The 18,592-nt window shown below is 42.2% G+C and overlaps 1 protein-coding gene across 1 annotated transcript in view; it reads right to left on the reverse strand.

Annotated features, from left to right (window-relative positions):
• Positions 1 to 1,282: 1,282 nt before the first annotated feature.
• The window catches only part of IL1R2 (interleukin 1 receptor type 2), a 28,092-nt gene continuing 10,782 nt past the window's right edge, over positions 1,283 to 18,592 (reverse strand). Inside the window, 7 exon segments of the mRNA XM_037745480.1 lie at positions 1,283 to 1,422; positions 1,425 to 1,556; positions 3,526 to 3,668; positions 5,091 to 5,226; positions 7,121 to 7,183; positions 9,193 to 9,367; positions 12,977 to 13,157. Coding sequence (XP_037601408.1) covers positions 1,391 to 1,422; positions 1,425 to 1,556; positions 3,526 to 3,668; positions 5,091 to 5,226; positions 7,121 to 7,183; positions 9,193 to 9,367; positions 12,977 to 13,157 — 862 coding nt within the window. The 3' untranslated portion in view covers positions 1,283 to 1,390.

Consider the following 18,592-nt stretch of genomic DNA (forward strand, 5'->3'; position numbering starts at 1 on the left):
ATTAATATGTTGAAACCCTAATCCCCACTATAACATGGTATTAGGAGTTGTGGCACTTGGGAGGTAAGTAAGTCATGAAGACAGCCATCTATCAGCCAGAAAGTGGGGCCTCACCAGACACCAAATCTGCTGGCACCTTGATGTGGGACTTCTCAGCCTCCAAAACTGTGAGAAACACATTTCTCTTGTTTACAAGCTGCCCAAGTTATGGTTTTTGGTTGTAGCGGCCCAGACAGATTAAGACACGTGCCTTTCCTACAACTTTATGTGATAGTTATTCATTCCTTGAACTTGTCTGACACAATTTCATCTAAAACTGGCTTTTGTTATTTTATTGTGTAGAAATTATAATGTAATTAAGCCTACTCACTTTTACTCTTGCAAGGCTATTGGTAATGAACAAGAGAGAGTTCATCCCGTCTTCATTTCTTCTACAAATATTTATTATATGCCTGCTTTGAGGCACTGGGAATACAGCGAGGACCAAAATAATCTCTTGCCCTCATGGATCTTCCATTTGGGTGGGAAACACAAATTGAAAATAAGCAAATCTGTACTGGAAGATCTGGCGGTGATAAAAGCTACAAGGATACAAAGCAGGGTGAGGGGACAGAGAGGAAGGAAGGGAGTGCCACTTTAGATAGGCCTCTGGAAAGGTCACATTTGAACAGAGACCTGAAAGGCAGAGTCGCCAGCCGTGCTGATTTTCCTGCCATTACAGGGTTTATTTTGTTTTGTTTTTTTTAATTGAACTCATTTATTTCTCTGGATTTTATTTTTGGTATGTGATATGAAAGAGGCTCTGTTACATTTTTTTCAATTTGTCTACAATTATCTCAATGCCCTTCCTTCTATTTTCAAACTTGTTGTTATAAAGTTGGGTCTAATTCTCAGTTCACTAATACATTCTAATGTGTATCTTTTTCTAACAATCCACGAGATTTTAGTTGCTATTTTTTGGAAAGCCCTTTCAGCCTCAAAATGAACATCCAGCTTCCTGAAAGGCAAACTAGGTCTTAACCATCACTGTATCTACAACAACACCTCCCATAGAGTCTAGTCAAAATAGACTCGTAATATGTTTATGTTGAATGAATGTCAAACTCATGTGGATGTTTTCCACTCTCATGCAGGCCTAAGGGGACCTCATTCTGTTAAATAGGTCACAAGTAGCAGAGTCACACCCACTCACAGGCACAGTTACTCTTGTCATTCATTTTTAGAAAAAAAAAAAAATGTAAGATTTTATTGCTTTACTACAAACCCACTATAAATGCGGCACCTTTGGTAGACAACTGAGGCAAAGAACAGAGTCCCTCAAAAAGACACAGCCACTCCCATAGGAGAAGACATATGGAGTTTGTGTTTGAATTATTTCATTCTGTTTATTTTAATTGGGATAGGATTGAAAGTCATGATGCAAGGCCGTAGCGCAGTCAGACCATCTGCTTTTCCAGTTCCGTGTTTGCACCGTCTGTGCATCCATAATCCCCCCAAAACCAAGAAGGCCAGTGAAAGTGGGGCCAGCACAATGCCCCAGGAGAATGTGGAGGAGGCTGTGGGAAGAACAGAGTCACGTCAGGGGCTGAACAGTCTCTCACTGCACAAGAGGACAGGGCAATGCAGGTGTACAGACAAGAAAGAAACTGGAGTTTGCTTTCTTGATAAACGTTCATTGATTTCCAGAAAGCACGTCCCTCACACCAAGATGGAGGATATTTGAGAATGATGTCTGTGGCGTTAGAGAAACAAGCAAGATAGGGCATCTGTTAGAAACCTCATAGGGTAGGTAGCCAAGTGCTGAGGGTTTAACTTTGTTCCGAAAGTGGAACACTGTGGGTTTAAGATCCTGTCTGTTTACGTCTCAGTTGCCAACTGTGACAGAGCCAGGAACAATTTGCCCTTTTCCAATGAGCATGGGTGTCAGGAGGATCAAAGAAAGCAGCAAAGAAAAATAAATTTTGAATAATGGAGCCGTAGGGGCCAACAGAATTGCTTGGGTCCAGCTATTTTATGTTCTGCTCCTTGGCATCTCTGTGTTATGGAAATACAGGAAGAGACGCTGAATAAGAAGTTAAAAAGCAAATATGAGAACAGAATGCTATCAGACACATTGTTGATGAGACCAGAAATCTGCATTTTAAAGCTATTATTCGCCACAGTCTGTTTAGTCATCCAGGAATCAACACAACCTCACCCTGTTGCTCCAGAGGCTTCTCACATCTTAAAATCCCACAAAGATTAGAAGTAAGTTCAGCTGTAATTTTCTGGGCAGCTGTTTGAATCTACCTCTGAATCTTGTTGAAAGGCTTTCAGCCTCTGCTCCCTAGATAAGTCGTGGCCAGCTACATGCAGGGTGCTCATGTTATGGAAAAGTTTAAAGGCTCCCAGCCTTTAAAATCAGGGCCAGACAAAACCACAGGTGCCTTGGGCTCAGTAATCTAACCCCTAGAGGGTACATTCTGATTTTTGTGGCATCCTTCATTACTAAATGCATACAACCACCATCTCTCTCCCAGCCTGCTTGTCTGGAAATTATCTGAAACACCACCCTTCACATGTGTGCCCTAGTTCTCAGACTTCACTGTCAAAGGAGTTTGTTGAGTCCACAGACTTTAGCCTCTCCCTAGGAGAATCTGACAGGGTGGAGATCTGCGCTTGTAACCAGGGCTCAGCTGAGTGTGAGGCTGCTGGTGCACGGAGCACAGTTGGAGGAAATGCGCTGGGTGCCATTCCCTGCCCTGAGGCTGGAACACATTATTGGCTTTCCAGTTTACACTGTGTCTGTGGCTGCCTCCCCAGCAAAACACGGAGACGTGGAGCAGTTTGTATTTGTGTTATTGCTGTAGGATTGCCCAAGAAGGCATCACTGAGATTTCAGTTGGGAATCACTTTGGCTTGCCTGCCGTTAGCTTCGGGCCGTCAACAGAGGCTACATTCAAGGCACCTCTTCCTTCCGCTCAACAATTAAACATTGGCATGAAATCAAGTTAATCAAAAGTGATCATGTGGGTTTTCCTCCTCTTCTTTTAAAATGTCCTTAAATGAACACTGGGTTGATTTGACTGTGGCCTTGTACCTATTTCCTGTCATATAATGACTTTGACTGTGGAGCTGCCCTGAACCCTGGATAGCTCCCAATCCCCAGCTCTTAGAGGTGAAGCTTCTCATCTTCAAGATAAAGAACAATCCACCCTCCCCTAAAGGTCATGCGAAGACAGGTGATCAGTGACCCAAGGCAGAGCTACATGCAGAGTATTTCAAAGTTTACTGTAGAACCATTTCATGTTTTCCAAAAGTCATCTTGCTATTTAAATTTTTCATTTGAGCATAATATCCCAAAGTCCAGCCTCCACCCTATCAAAAATCTTTAAAAAATGGGAGGTTTCTTTTCAGCTTTCCACTAGCAGGCAATGCAAGGGAATTTCTACGGAATCATGTGAAGAATGAGTAGCTTTGTCTCGTATCCATGGAACATTCAACATGTTATATTCTCCTTTAGTGCTCCCCAAAATACATACATACCTTCTTTGACTGTGGTGCGTAGTGTCTGAAAACCCAGGGTATTACGGACAACACATTTAAAATCCATGTTCAAATCCTCTCTTGTAACAGGATCAAAAATCAATGGCACTTCAATGTAGTTCTCATTATTTTCTGAATATTCCCTGAGTTACAAAACATTCACTTAAATATGATGTATCAAACGCAAGCTTCTCGTTTACAACAGAGACATCCAAACGCTCTCCATGAGAAGTACCCATTGTGCTTTTATTGTTTTAAAGTTTCATAAAGTTAGGAGCACTTGCCACCACACTTGTTATTCATTTGGGACAGTTTCTAAGCCTGTTCCTGAAGGCCTGAATGTCACTGAAGATGGCCGTCACTGGAATCAAACACTTGGTACACTAGAGGGTTAGATAATGGGGAAGTTCATCTTCAAGTCCCTTAATGAACAAAGAAAACCAGTCGTGGGAACAGAAACATCTAGTTTGAGGAAACTTGACTCTCTCAACATTAAATCACTTGCATATTGAAGGGCAGGGAGTTTCCAGGACTCCAGCCCTCAGTGGTGCCTCCTCTTGTCATCTCTACTGCTGACTCTCACTCTGGAAACCTGCAGACAGTCCAGGCGAATGGCTCTGGCCAGGATGGCTGCCATTCATAGTGTTAGAGGAATGTGTAGACACCTCACTACTGTCTGTTAGTATGAATAAAAGCATGGATGAGTGGATCCACTAGGAATATTTTTGTTTTATTTTTAGAGAGAACACAGGTTCCTTTAAGTAAATGGATCGTATGAGTAAGCTGAGATGGGCATTTGGTTGTGGCCAAGTCTTTCACAACGAGAACTTGCAAGCACATGATTGTGCCAACCACACATAGTTTTTATCCACTAAATTACAACCAGAAACATCTTTTGTGATAAGTCTTTCAAAAAAACACAACCATCTGGCAGCAAAAGCTCAGGCGAATTCAAAGTATCAAAACTGTAATTTTTAAAATACTTTACAATTTGGAATGCTGAATGGTCTCCCTCATAGGCAAAGAGTTCCCATCTACAAAGTCTGATTGTTCTAGTCTCAGAGTGAGAAAAGATTTTCTAGAGATCACTGCTTATGAGAACTGAATTCTTTCTTTCCTTTATTAGCCTTGCTTAGAGAGTGTGGCAGCCCACAGTTCCCTGAGAAATAGAAGAGGCACTATAGATACTGTGGCTAGGTCTCAGGGTCCTTTTAAGGGTTTCTGAAAATGTTTGTCAGGTTGCAGAGTGGAAAAGGGAGAGATATTAACTCCAAAATAGTTTTAACTTGCAAAAATCGAAGGGTCAGTGTTTAACTAAACAGCTACAAAATGCAATATCAATACCAACAGGTCAACTGCAACTCAACTTTTAAGTACTTACAGAGAAAGTTTGGTTCTCAAGATAATTTTTAGCAAAACTCCATTTTTTTAATCCTAAACATTCAACAGTTTGGAATCAAAAAAAGTTACTTTTAATGCAGTATGTGGGTCATAGTGATAACTCTCTGCAAAAGGAAGCACAAAACCCACAGAGGTCTCACAACAGAAGACCCTGGCCCACTTACTGGCGTGGCCCCTCGGTCACGCGGCCTCCCTGGTAGGCGCTCTCTATGTGGGTGTCATTGGCTGTCCACCACAGCATGGTGGTTGAGGGCGTGCCGGTTCCCAGAAACACTTTACACGGGATTGTCAGTCTTGACCCTGTGGACAACAAGGCACAGTACATCAACCACAGAACCAGCCCCTCCCACCCATCAGCAAACCTGAGCCCTGAGTCCCTCCTCAGCTTCTCAAACACCCCTCACCAGCCAATTCTTTCCTTAGAAGAAAATTTAGCTTTCTCAAATGATTCTGTTCACATAGACCTTTACTATTTACGATGTGCCTCCGGTTCCTACAACTGGTCTTCACGGCAGGCGAAAACCAAGAGGCACCTGAAGTTCAACAGTTTCACCAAGGCCCCTGAGCTCCCAGGGGACATTCTGAATTCAAGTCACGGCCACTCACTTCAATTACCTCAGAAAATCCAGATCATGTGTGGATTCTGTCTCTTTCCCTGAGGCTGGTCTTGGCTCTAATGATTCTCCTGGAAACTGTCCGTTCCCAGATGGCTCTGACTGAGGATCAACCCTTCTCAAAAGCTCTGTATTTTCTGTAGACAGTATGCTCTGCAGTTGTGCAATGTGATGTACTGGGTCCCCCTGCCTCAATCATAGGAAATTATTTTTCTTTTTCATTCACCAAAGAAGAGTAGAAGGAAAAGAAGAAAGAAATCCTTCTCACTGGTTTTTTCTCGTGGGTAACGTGCCTCCCTGTCGTACGTCTTTTAATGCACCTGGCTCCACCACGGGTTCAGGATGCCATCCCTCCTCCATCCTGTGCCACTCCCAGGACCTTAAAGATCTTCCTGAGCCATAACAACCTATTAATCGTTGTCATGTGGCCCCATCACCCACTCCAGTGCATTCAAAGCAACTGACTGGGAACTGGGCGTGAGAACGTGGCTGAGAAGGGAGCCAGAACATGGGGGCTCCGGTAGACATCTCCCAGGGTGCCCACTGCCCCAGATTTCCAGGTGGTTGCTCCCAGAGCTGCAGCTATGGGGACTGCACTGTAGCAGTGGCAACCCAAGGGCCAGCCAGCAGTCCCAGCAACTGCACAAACGTCCTCCTCCTCTATGGCCTTAAATTTAAAATTTAAACCAACACTAAACAAAAGGAAAAAGCAAAGAAATTGTTTTTAAAAAGACTCTGCAGCCAGGGTTTCATAAATGAGTATCAGACCTACAAAAACATTACCCAGAAGCAAACACATAAAAGGGTGCAGGCTTTATAGGCCCACAGACCTGAATCTGAACTCCAGCCTGACTCTGAGGGTGGCCTTCTGGCCTCCACTGAGCCACCATGATGCCCTGGGTGGCTTTTTCCCTGTGAAAAATGTAAGAAATAAAACCTCCTACATTGAGATTGAATGAGATCCCACTGGACACAGTAGATGCTCAATAGCATCAATTCCTTCCCACCACTAGCATCAGAAGGTTGTTAGTACAGCACACTTACATACCCTCACTGGCCACCAGTGTGGACCTGTGCTGGCCAGGATGCACTGCACCACATGGCGTGAAAAGCAGGAAGCCCCAGTGGTCATTTTCATAGCACCATTCAACCAGCTTACCAGCTCTTCTGGCAACAAGAAACTGATCACTGCTGAGCCCGCTTTACAAATGGAGTCTTAGAGAGATGCAGAGCACCAGCCAGGTTTTGGTGACATGAATTATTTTAAATGCACCGAGGATGCTGGCTGTCCCTGGGCTTCATGCTGTTTATCTTCTCATGCAGTTAATAACTGCTGCAGAACGTTCAGATTTTCACATTCAGATTTTTGCAGGTGGGCTCTGCATGAGGCGAAGTATACCTGTTTTCAGATTATGCCATTTCTAATCAAACTGGCCAAAGGGAAATATTCCCTCACATTTGTTATTCCAGCCTCACACACTGGAGCGCTAAGGTCTCCACCCAAGCACTGCACCAAGGGGCAGGTACGGTCAGCAGACATGAGGGTCCCAAGCCCCCTGCATGGTCCTTGCTGGCCTTACCCAGGGAAGCCGATATGGTCCTGAGGGGGGAAATAATCACAGGAATGGTCTCCTCTTGTTTTCCTGAGAAAGATGTAAGGAAAAGAGATTCCGTTAGGAAAGCCTTCATTTGAAGCTGTAGTTAAGCCCCATTGTTTGGCTAATTAACTGGGTTATCCTTTCCAGTATGGCCAGTCATTATGAGAGTCAGCCTTTGTCTGGCAAAGGAAACAGGCTCTCTACAAAATCGAGCATCCTCAGCCAATGCCTTTCCCAGCAGAGAGATTACTGGAAGAGGCCACAGCTAAACACACATTCCGCTGACAGAAGGTCTTTGCTCCTTGCTCTGTGATAAACAATTAACCATTCCCCTCCCAGACTTCCTGAACACAATCTTAAGAGTTATATTTATGAGGTCCACGAGATAGATTCTCCCCGAAACTCAATCTGTCCTAAAATATCTTCTCCACCTCTCCAAAGTGCCTGCCACAAAATGCTGAAGATTCACTTTAGAAAAGGCACAGGGCTCGGGAACAGCCTGTTTGGAAAACTAGTGTGTAACCTGGCCTCGGCCACGGAGGTCTTGTTAATTGAAGAGAGAAACTCTAGAGGGGCAGAAGTGGATCTCCAAAGGATTAGAGCCAGCGTAAAGAAATGAGGCACCTGAAATGAGCAAAAAGGACACCTGGGGGGTGAGGGCTGTGAGTTGTCTCCACGACCGGCCTCATCATCCTCATTTCCACTAAACAGCATTTTGAAATCCTGACATGGGTACACATTAAACAGTATCGCAGCACAGCCCGAGGGGCAAACAGCTTCTCCACCAAAGCCAGATGCCTTTTCCTCCCCTCCAAGTCACGTGCGGCCCTATGGAGCTGGGGCATCCAGGGATAGAAAGAAGCCCCCAGCACCTCAGGGCTTCTTAGACTTAAGGGTCCCCAGCACCACCTGGGGGCTTGTAGACACAAATGGCAGCCCTCAGCCCCAGTTTCAATCATAGGTCTGCACGGGACCCGAGATTTGCACGGCTGTTGAGTACCCAGGTGATGAGGCGCGGCTGGCGCAAGGCCACCCCTTGAGAGCCACTGAGATCCCGGGAGGATCACAACACGGGAAGGCATGTAGGGCGGCTGCCCCCTAGTGTCCCTGCGCAGTATCGCAGGGACAGGACCGTGCCGGTCCACCGGAAGGCTCAGGCACTGGCCTGCCCGGGAGCAAGGAGCTGGTATGAACGAATCCTCACGGGACTGTACAGCAAACACAATCGGGACACTTCAGTCCATGAAAGACCGCGGTGAAACTGAATCTCTGCATTCTCCGTGAGAAAAATATTTCTTTTGCCCTCATAGACCGATTTTTAAACTTAGTGCGTCTCCAAAGCTCTCTGAAATCCTCTTAAAAGATCCTAGTTGTGTTCGTTACTCGCTATAAAAAACAAAGTGGCCCGCTCTCCAAGGCAAAGTCCAGGATTTACACGTCGTCACACCTGGCTCCATGTCCGGCACACAGTGGGGAGGGAGTAAATGTTGAACAAATGTGAACCACTAGCCAATACTGTTCACTCAAACGTAATTCCTTTTAGTCAATGGCAGCTCTATTTGAAATATTGCTATTAAGGGCAGCTAGATCCACCTTAGGGAAAACAAATAAAAAGTGATTTCCACTGGACATGCAAGGCATAGACTTCTGGTTAGAATACCCAATAAAAATCTAAGTATCCTAGAATTATACATAAAGTTATGGCATAAGGGGAATTCTAGCCCTGTAGGTGCAAAGCTTCCACAGGAGACTTTCCAAGGGGACATTCCAAGGAAGCCACCATTTGGCCCTCTCACGTGGTGTGTTTTAGCCTTCATCTTGCCCCTGTAACCTGCCCAATTCATTCACCTTTCCTCCAAATAACACCCTGATTGATACCTTTCAAAGTATCACACATGTCTTGTTACCCTGATGCTTCAGGAGAGTTGACGGATCTGTCTTCCCCTATCCTTTATTCCAAAGACCTGCAAGGAATTCTACATGCACCCTCATTTGTTCTCTGCATGCTTGTTACTGAACCGGGATAGGTCGGTGCCTCAATGGCAAGTACTTACTCTTGATGCGTAGCTCGATACTCCTAGTGATGTTGTATTGCTGGCCTTCGTGGGCAAATGTTAGGACACAGCGGTAATAGCCCGCATCTTCCAGGGCCACATCGTGCACGAGTAAGTGAGTGGTCCCCCTCACACTGAGAAATTTCTCATTGTCTTCATCCAAAAGAAGAGAATCCTTGAGGGAAAACATTTTTTAAGTTTACGTTATACCAATATACATCTCAACGGCTGTGAATTACATCATCATTATCAACCAGTGATGGATTTGCAATCCAAGAATTGCCCTGGTATTTACTTTGCCAGTTTTGTATTTTAGGCATACTTTTAACTGTACTTTTGGGGAGGAAATTTGTTAACATATAAAACCAATAAAAGTGCTAGATTTGCTTAAATACAATAGTTAGAGCATATCTGTCTAGGCCCCATGGGAAATAAAAGAGACTAACTCTTCTTTGACAAAGTAACCCATCCAAAATACAAATGTATTTATGTCCTGACTGCTACCTTCAGGCCTCAGGAAGTATCTGGGAAGAGCACTATTAAACAGTCATCATGAGCTGGACAACAATGCTCAGAAGAGATGATGTTGCAGTAATTAAAAAGCATTTTGATTTTGTGAGTCAGTAAGAGAAAAATTTCTAAGAAAAACTAAATAGGGGAAATGAGTCCACACTTTTTATATGGACAGAAGGTTCTCTGGGGTCTCTGCAGAATACAATCCTCAAGAGTAAGGCCTCCAGGAAATAGAAAGAGCTGAATGGGATGTCTAAAAACACCCTAATGAGCACACAATGTTCTCAGAGACATCGCTTTCAAAATCATGATTATTCGAAGTTTGCAGTAGTCAAATGTAACCTTGAGTCACTTCAGAGACTTACTCTAATGAGAACACAAAGAAAATTGAAATTGCCACATGGCTCACGATAGATACCACTTTAGAACATATTTAATTAAAAGGGGAGATTTCATTGTTCTAAGCATGAGTAGTCAAATATGAAAAATGCCAAATAAGGCCCAACACACAGTCATTCCAGTAGTATATGGGAATTGGCCTCCTGGGTTAGTTTTTACTTCACCATCTACTAGCTGTGTGACCTTGGGAACATTCCTTATGGGTCCTTATCTGTTAAAAAAAAAAAAAAAAAAAGGCGTAGGGGGCAGATATTTACAGTTCCTGCTTCATTGGATTGCACATAAGGGAGTTCAGAACAGGCTTGGATATAGTACATGCTCAGTAATATGTAGCATTATTATGAAAGGAATAAATATTACTAAGCACCACCATGACATCTTTGTCCTTGCACATTTATTGCACACCATTTATATGTCAAGCGCTGCGCCGGGTGCTTCCTACGCATCATTCCATTTAGTCTTTGAAACAATCCCACGTGGGGGGAGTTACTAATTGCCACTTTACAGAGGAAACAGGTTCGAGAGGTAGCGTCACTCGGCCAAGGCTACACAACAGGCCAGAAAAGGAAGAGAGTTTCAAACCTGGACCCATTGATGCCAGAGCCTGTGCTCTTTCCTCTCCAGGTAAAACCTTTGATTTGTCCCCTTTATGCTTTTTCCAAATCAAAAGAGAATGCGCTCTCCAGTGGGCTTGGTGGCTCGCGCCTGTAATCCCAGCACTTTGGGAAGCTCAGTGGGGAGGATCACTTGAACCCAGGACTTCAAGACCAGACTGGCCAACATGGTAAGACCCCATCTCTATTTAAAAAGAAAGAGAGAGAGAGAGAGAGAGAGAGAGCGCACATTCTAGAGTTCAGCCAGCTTATTTATAGGAGCTACTTTCTTCTACTTTCAGGAAATGATTTCAAAGTTTACAATATTAAATCGATATCCTAGATAGAGATCCCATAGTTACAATACCAGCCAACTACTTAACCTGTTAACCTATTGTTGATTAAAGAGTTAATTCCCATCAATGATTAAGCTAATAACTGTACTTTTCAGTATCGTCTAGGGTCTCTATCAGGAGTTGACCAACATTTTCAGGAAAGGGCCAGAAAGGAAGTATTTTGAGCCCTGCAGTCTTCAGGGTCTCCGTCACAGCTAAGCAGTGCAGAAGCAGCTACAGACAGTACCTAGACAGAAGACGTGACCGTGTCCAGGGAAACTTAATTTACAGGCCCTGAAATTTTAATTTTATGTGATTTTCACATCATAAAATATTCTTCTTTTACTTTTTTCAAACATTTTAAAAAGTGACAACTATCCTTGGCTTGTGAGCCATTCAAATTCAGGAGACGACTTGATTCCAGGGCCCAGCCATAGTTTTCCGGCCCCTGATCTACCTAAGCAATACCTGATGTTCTCACTAGGAGCAATGAACACATCAAATAACATGTATTCAACCAGAAAAGGGAACAAACTGTGTTCATATTTACTCCCTTAACCCAAAGGTTTGTTGTCATGTGCTTTTTGTTGTTGTTCTTGAGATGGAGTCTCGCTCTGTCACCAAGGCTGAAGTGTAATGGCGCGATCTTGGCTCACTGCAACCTCTGCCTCCTGGGCTCAAGTGATTCTCCTGCCTGAGCCTCTGGAGTCACTGGGATTATTGGTGCCCACCACCATGCCTGGCTAATGTTTGTATTTTCAGTAGAGACAGGGTTTCGACATGTTGGCCAAGGTGGTCTCAAACTCCTGACCTCAGGTGTTCCACCTGCCTCAGCCTCCCACATTGCTGGGATTACAGGTATGAGCCACTGAGCCTGACCGTCATGTGCTTTTTTAAAAAACTCCTTTAATATGTCTATAAAATTGTTATATAAACTTTTTTCTACATTCTTATAGACAAATAAAATAAAAAATTATTTCCTTCAGCTATTATGTACTCTGTCTTCACAAATCACTATTTCAAGCATCTTTACCCAAGCCACATAAGGACTAATAGAACATATTAATTATGGCTCTTTAAAATTCTTTAAAATACAATCATCCCTCAGTATCTGGGGGATTGGCTTCAGGAAACATCCCCCACAGGTACCAAAACACAGATGCTTAAGGTGTTTGTATAAAATGGTGTTGTCTTTGCATATGACCTATGGGCATCCTCTCTTATACTTTAAATCATCCCTAGATTATTTGTAGATTACTAATACAATGTAAATGGCATATATAAATACAGTCCTGTGTCACTTAACAATGGGGCTAACTCTGAGAAACAGGTTAAGTGATTTCTTCATTTTGTGAACGTCCTAAAGTGTACTTGCACAGACCTAGATGGTAGAACCCACTACACACCTTGGTGACATGGTACAGCCTGTTGCTCCTAGGCGACAACTGTATAGCATGTTTCTGTTCTGAATATTGTAGGCAATTGGAACACAGTAGTCAGCTGTTGTACATATGAACATACCTAAACATAGAAAAGGTAACGTTTTGCACTACGATGTGAAGACAGCTAGGCAATAGGAATTTTTCAGCTCCATTACAATCTTACGACACCGCCATTGTACACACATTGTTGACGGAAACATTGTTATGCAGCACGAGACTGTAGTTGTTACACAGTATTGGGTTTTTTTATTTGTATTATGTTTATTGTATTGTTATTTTGTTTGTTATTTGTTTATATTTTCAATCCGAGGTTGGTCGAATCCTGAGATGTGGAACTCATAGATACCAATGGCAAACCATATGTATGTGTGTGTGTGTGTGTGTGTGTGTGTTTGTGTGTGTGCACACTGTCTTCAGAAAATCAATATTTTATGTCTTTCCTTTATGGCTAGTAAAAAAAAGAAAACACATTTTAATAAAACAGCATTTTTTAAAGCCATACCTTGTACCATTGAATCTTCACGTCAGTTTTGTTACGGATGAATTCACTCAGGTCAGGGCACACTAATACCCCAGAGGCTGACAAGGTTAAAATTTGCGGGTATGAGATGAACGGCAGGGAAGCATCTGTATCCTCAAAAACCCTGAGCTCAATGGACATTTTGTCACAGTAAGAGGCATTTCTGATTTAAAAGGAAAAAAAAAAAATGAATTGCAAGCCAAAATAAAAGTAAAGCTAAATGAAATTAAGAATCATTTCCCCAATTCTATTAAAATCTGCATCTGCATTTTCTGGATTAGTATAGATGGTTTCCCGACATAAGACGGTTCAACTTAGGATTTTTTGACTTTACAATGCTGCAAACACAATAAGCATTTAGTAGAAACCCTACTTCAGTGAAGTATTCAATAAATTACATGAGATATTCAATGCTTTATTACAAAATAGACTTTGTATTAGATGACTTTGCCCAGCTATAGGCTAATGTAAGCTTTCTCAGCCCATTGAAGGAAGGCTGGGCTAAGCAATGATGTTTGGTAAGTTAAGTGTATCAAGTACATTTCTCACAACAGTATTTCCAACTTACAATGAGTTTATTGGTATTTACCCCATTGTGAGTCAGGGAGCATCTATATTGCAATACTTCTGTTCCTGATCTTTTTGAACCCTTGTGAGACGACAAGTGTCATAACACAATTATACAGAAAAGGCGTGTTCCATGTTTTTCACGAACGACTGTCTACAAGCTCATTTCTAATGCCACCAAAGTTCATTAAGAAATCCCCAAGTCCTCTTCAAAAAAGCTTAAGGGTTCCAGGTTCTGGAGCTCCTTGAGCCCAGCCCCCACATACTCCAACTTCATGATCCAGGAAACCACATCCACATGGAGAGACTGCTTCCCAAGAGCCACTGTTTCTGTGAAAAGGAATATTCCCTTTGCTCCTTTGAGGAATTATCAACTGAAGTCTAATTTTAGAAAACTGCTGGAAACTTAGTGTAAGACCCATAAAAGATTTTTGCAATACTGCATGGGAAATTAACTTGGTAAGTTTGCTTATTATTATTATTTTATTATTATTTTACTAGCCTAACCATTATTTCAATGCCATAATTCTATCAAGACCTTAGAGCTGGCAAAAGGGGAGAGGCAAAACCTTGCTGAAAATTTGGGGGAAATGGATGGAGGAGAGAAGACAGTAATTAGAACTATATTTTTTAAGAAGAAAAATATAAAAATTTAATTATCTCAGCTAAATTTCTGGCTACCTAAGACATCAGAGACTTTGACAGAGACAATGAGGATGTGTTTTACATATAGGAATAAAAATTACTTGCACAGCAAAATCTAAACCATCCATATTCAAAAAAGTAACAAAATGTTTTTAAAAAAAAGTGAAAGAAAAGTAATAAAAGCTTATCACCCCAAAGTAAAAGAATTAATTTAAATATATGTGGCCAATATCTGTATTATGTTTAGCTTAAAAAATGTAAATAGATGAACAAATATTATATTTTATGCATAAAGAAATGCAAGATGTTAACTCTCACCTTGAAAAACGCATAATCTCACTGCAAGTTGAATAAAGGTAAAAACGGACAAATCTAAAGACCAGGGACTACTTGAGTAACAGTCACACAGCAGTAGCCAGCAGGGAGCAGATGCAGGCCAGGCCCTGTGCTGTGTACTTTGCACACATTATTTCACTTATAGTCCAACCCCATGAAGTAGGAATTACTATTATATCATTTTTATATGAAAAAAAGTTAGGTGTACAGAAATGAAGTGGGCTGTACAGCTACAAAGAGGTCAAACCAAAATGGGAAGCCCAGCAAGGCTCTGGGAAAACCCATAAATCAGGACACTATCTTTAGAAACAAGCTTAGTAGACATATTGAAAGTTACAAGGCTGTTCACATTATTGATCTGGTAATTCCCCTTGAGCAAGAAACCTCATGAAAATAACTCAAAGGAAGAGAGGAGTGGTGAGGGGTAATTTGATCACCACTTGCATTCCCCATGTAGCGTGACACACCCATGGCAAACGCATGATAGTCATTAGTAGTGCTGCTCACCAAATAGGCCCAGTTCTTCCCATCCTGAGCACATGGCGTATCACATGTGCTCATCCCCACTGTGGGTGGGTGTAGTTATATGACTCTTCCTAGCTCAAGAGTTGTATGTGTAGCCCTTCTACATGAAAGCTGTAACAGCCATGAGAGACCCTCCAAAGCATGCTTCCTTCTGCTCTAGCAACTAATCAATAACATTTTTAGTGACAATGACTGCTCCTTCAGCCTGAGTCCCTGAGTGTCTGCAAACTCACAATGGACCTGTTGCATGTGTTAGAAAGAGGTCTTTTTTATTTTAAGCCACTGAGATTTGGGAGCTGTTTGTTACAGCAGCATAACCTTGCCTGCCTACTCTTTTTCTTTTTCTTTCCTTCCTTCCTTCCTTTCTCTCTTTCTTTCTTTTTCTTTCTTTTTTCTTCCTTTCTTTTTCTTCCTTCCTTCCTTTCTTTCTCTTTCTTTCTTTCCTTTCTTTCTTTCTTTCTTCTTTCTTTCCTTCTTTCCTTCTTTCTTTTATTCTTTGGTTCTTTCTTTCTCTTTCTTTCTCTTTTCAGTGGTAGAAAGTAAGGCATTTATTTGCAGGGCGCCAAGCAAGGAGACCCAGGCAGCCACTGCTCAAATCCTGACCTCTCTGATGGCTTGCATCCTTGCCTACTCTGACTCACCATGTGGGTTCTAGGTCACAAGATTTTAAACAGTCACAGGAATAAGGCAGTCTCCTGCCTCATGACCATCAATGCTAAAGAGTATTATGGCAAATGCTGGTGATTCTCACTCTCTCAGAACCCCAATCTTACAGTCGACAGAGTATTATTAGAGGTCATCCAGGTAAACCATCCCATCATGAAAAGAAAGTTTGGCACACACTGGGATTTCCACTGCCCCTATATCTCAGCTCTTTCTTTTCCTACAAAAACTGAGCATGAAAACAAACTTTAAGACAAACAAGACTCAGCTCACATCTCCCTGATTTTTGAACAGTCTCACTTCAGTAGTCATGTAGACTGCCTTTTGGGAAGGAGAGGAAATTTTTATGCATGTGTTGACCACCTACCACAGCACACCCCATACCAGCTCCTTCACATGCTGTGATCTCACATAACCCTCTCAACAAACTTCCTTACAGGGGAGAAAACTAACACCCATAAAAGTCAAGTGATAAGCCCAAGGTCTTAACAGATAGGAAGTGAGAGAGCTAAATTCCCATCTGTCTTTCCGACTCTGGGTTCCATTTTTTCTTACTACGCTGTGAAGTTTTCCTAGTAGCGCTCCTTAGAGAAAATGAGAAATTTTACCATGAAAAAGGAAGAAGAAACATGCATTTATAGCTATTGTAAAATCAGACATCCACACTTTCCTGGCATAAGAATGGAAGATAGTTTGCCTGTTTCTTAGGCAAGCTTCATTGACAGGATCAAAACTGTCCCTGAATTGCTTGTAGTTGGGGCTAGGCATATGGATGGTAGTGTCAAGCTGGGTTTGATTTGAAAAGATTCTCAATTTCACACATGCACACATGCACATGCACACACACATGCACACACACACACACACAAACACACACACACCTAGAGGGCACCCTCCACCTCGTATCTCCTCCCACCCCCAACACCCCCTGACATACATACACCCAGCTTAGGACTGGGGCCGATGTGGTCTGAAATTTTTCCATTCACCAGTAATTCCTTTGTGCTAAGAATATAATTTATCTCTTCTTTTTCTAAATGTACATATTCCTGGGTACCATTCTTCTTAAATCAAATGATTTCATGAAATCTGGAGACTCTGAAACCAGCTGGCAGAAGGAGTAAGCAGAGCCTTTGGAGGAACAGAAGAAGCAGCTGAGGCGAGAGGCCAAAAACACTAGTTCCTTATCAAGCCGAGGGTTGTCCCTAAGCCTTTCAGAAGAACTAAGCCAAGAAACTTTTTAAGATCACCAATACTAGGCCTAAAACGTCATCCATCGAGAAGCAGTAGGATATGTCAAGACCATTCAATGGCGAAAGACAGTCTTTTCAGCAAATACTATTAGAGAGACTGGATAGCCCCAGGCAAAAGAATGAAGCTAGACCCTTACCTAACACCATATACAAAAATTAACTCAAAATGGATCAAAAAACAAAACGTAAGAGCTAAAACTATAAAATTTTTAGAGGAAAACAAAGGGGAAAATCTTCATGACATTGTATTGGGCAATGGTTTCTTCACACCAAAAGCACAAGCAATAAAAGAAAAAAATAAACCGGATTTGATCAAAATTAAAACCTTTCGTGTAACAAATTACACTATGAAAAGAGTGAATATGCAACCTAGAGAACGGGAGAAAATATTTCTAAATCATAGGTCTAATAAGGCAAGAGGTTAATAACCAGGGAATGTAAAGAACTCCTACATCTCAACAACAAGCAGCAAAATCCAGTCTTTAAAGTGGGCAAAGGGCTTGAGTAGACGTTTCTCCAGAGAAGATGCACAGATGGTTAATAAGCACATAAAAAGATGCTCAGTGTCACTAATCATTAGGAAGATGGAAATCAAAGCCACAATGAGACACCCCTTCACACTCATTAGAAGGGCTATTATCAAAAATGCTGGAAAATAACATGTGTTGGTGAGGATGCGGAGAAATTGAATTTTGGCAATATTGGTGGGAATGTAAAATGGCACAGCCACTATGGAAAACAGTGTAGTAGTTCCTCAAAACGAAGTAAAAACTTAACAGATGATCCAGTAGTTCCTCTTTGGGATCTATACCCAGAAGCACTGAAAGCAGAGACTTGAACAGACATCTTCATTTCCATGTTCATATTGGATTCACAATAGCTGAAAAGTGGAAGCCAACGAAATGTCCCCCGATGGATAAATGGACAAACAAAATGTGGTACATACATAGAACAGAATAATAATATTTCACCTCAGAAAGGAAAGAAACTCTGCCACATGCCACATATACACCATGGAATATTAGGCAGCCATCGAAAACGATGAGTTTGTGTCCTTTGTAGGGACATGGATGAACCTGGAAACCATCATTCTCAGCAAAGTGACACAAGAGCAGAAGATCAAACACCACATGTTCTCACTCATAGGCGGGTGTTGAACAATGAGAACACATCAACACAGGGAGGGGAGCGCTACACACTGGGGTCAGTTGGGGGGAAATATGGGAGGGACGGTGGAGGGTGGGGAGTTGGGGAGAGACAGCATGGGGAGAAATGCCAGACATAGGTGATGGGGAGGAAGGCAGCAAATCACACTGCCACGTGTGTACCTATGCAACAATCTTGCATGTTCTTCACATGTACCCCAAAACCTAAAATGCAATAAAATAAATAAATGGAAAAAAAAGAAACTCTGCCACATGCTACAACATGAACGAACCTTGAAAACATTATGCTAGTGAAATAATTCAGTCACAGAGACTGATTGCACTTAAATGAGGTACCTAGAGTAGTCAAAATCATAGAGTCAGAAAGTAGAATGGTGGTTGCCAGGGGCTGGAGGGACGGGAAGCAGGGAGTTACTGGGTTCAGAGTTTCCGTTGCGCAGGAT

Source organism: Cebus imitator, unplaced genomic scaffold (genome assembly GCF_001604975.1).
Source record: "Cebus imitator isolate Cc_AM_T3 unplaced genomic scaffold, Cebus_imitator-1.0 Scaffold202, whole genome shotgun sequence".
Classification (NCBI taxonomy): Eukaryota; Metazoa; Chordata; class Mammalia; order Primates; family Cebidae; genus Cebus; species Cebus imitator.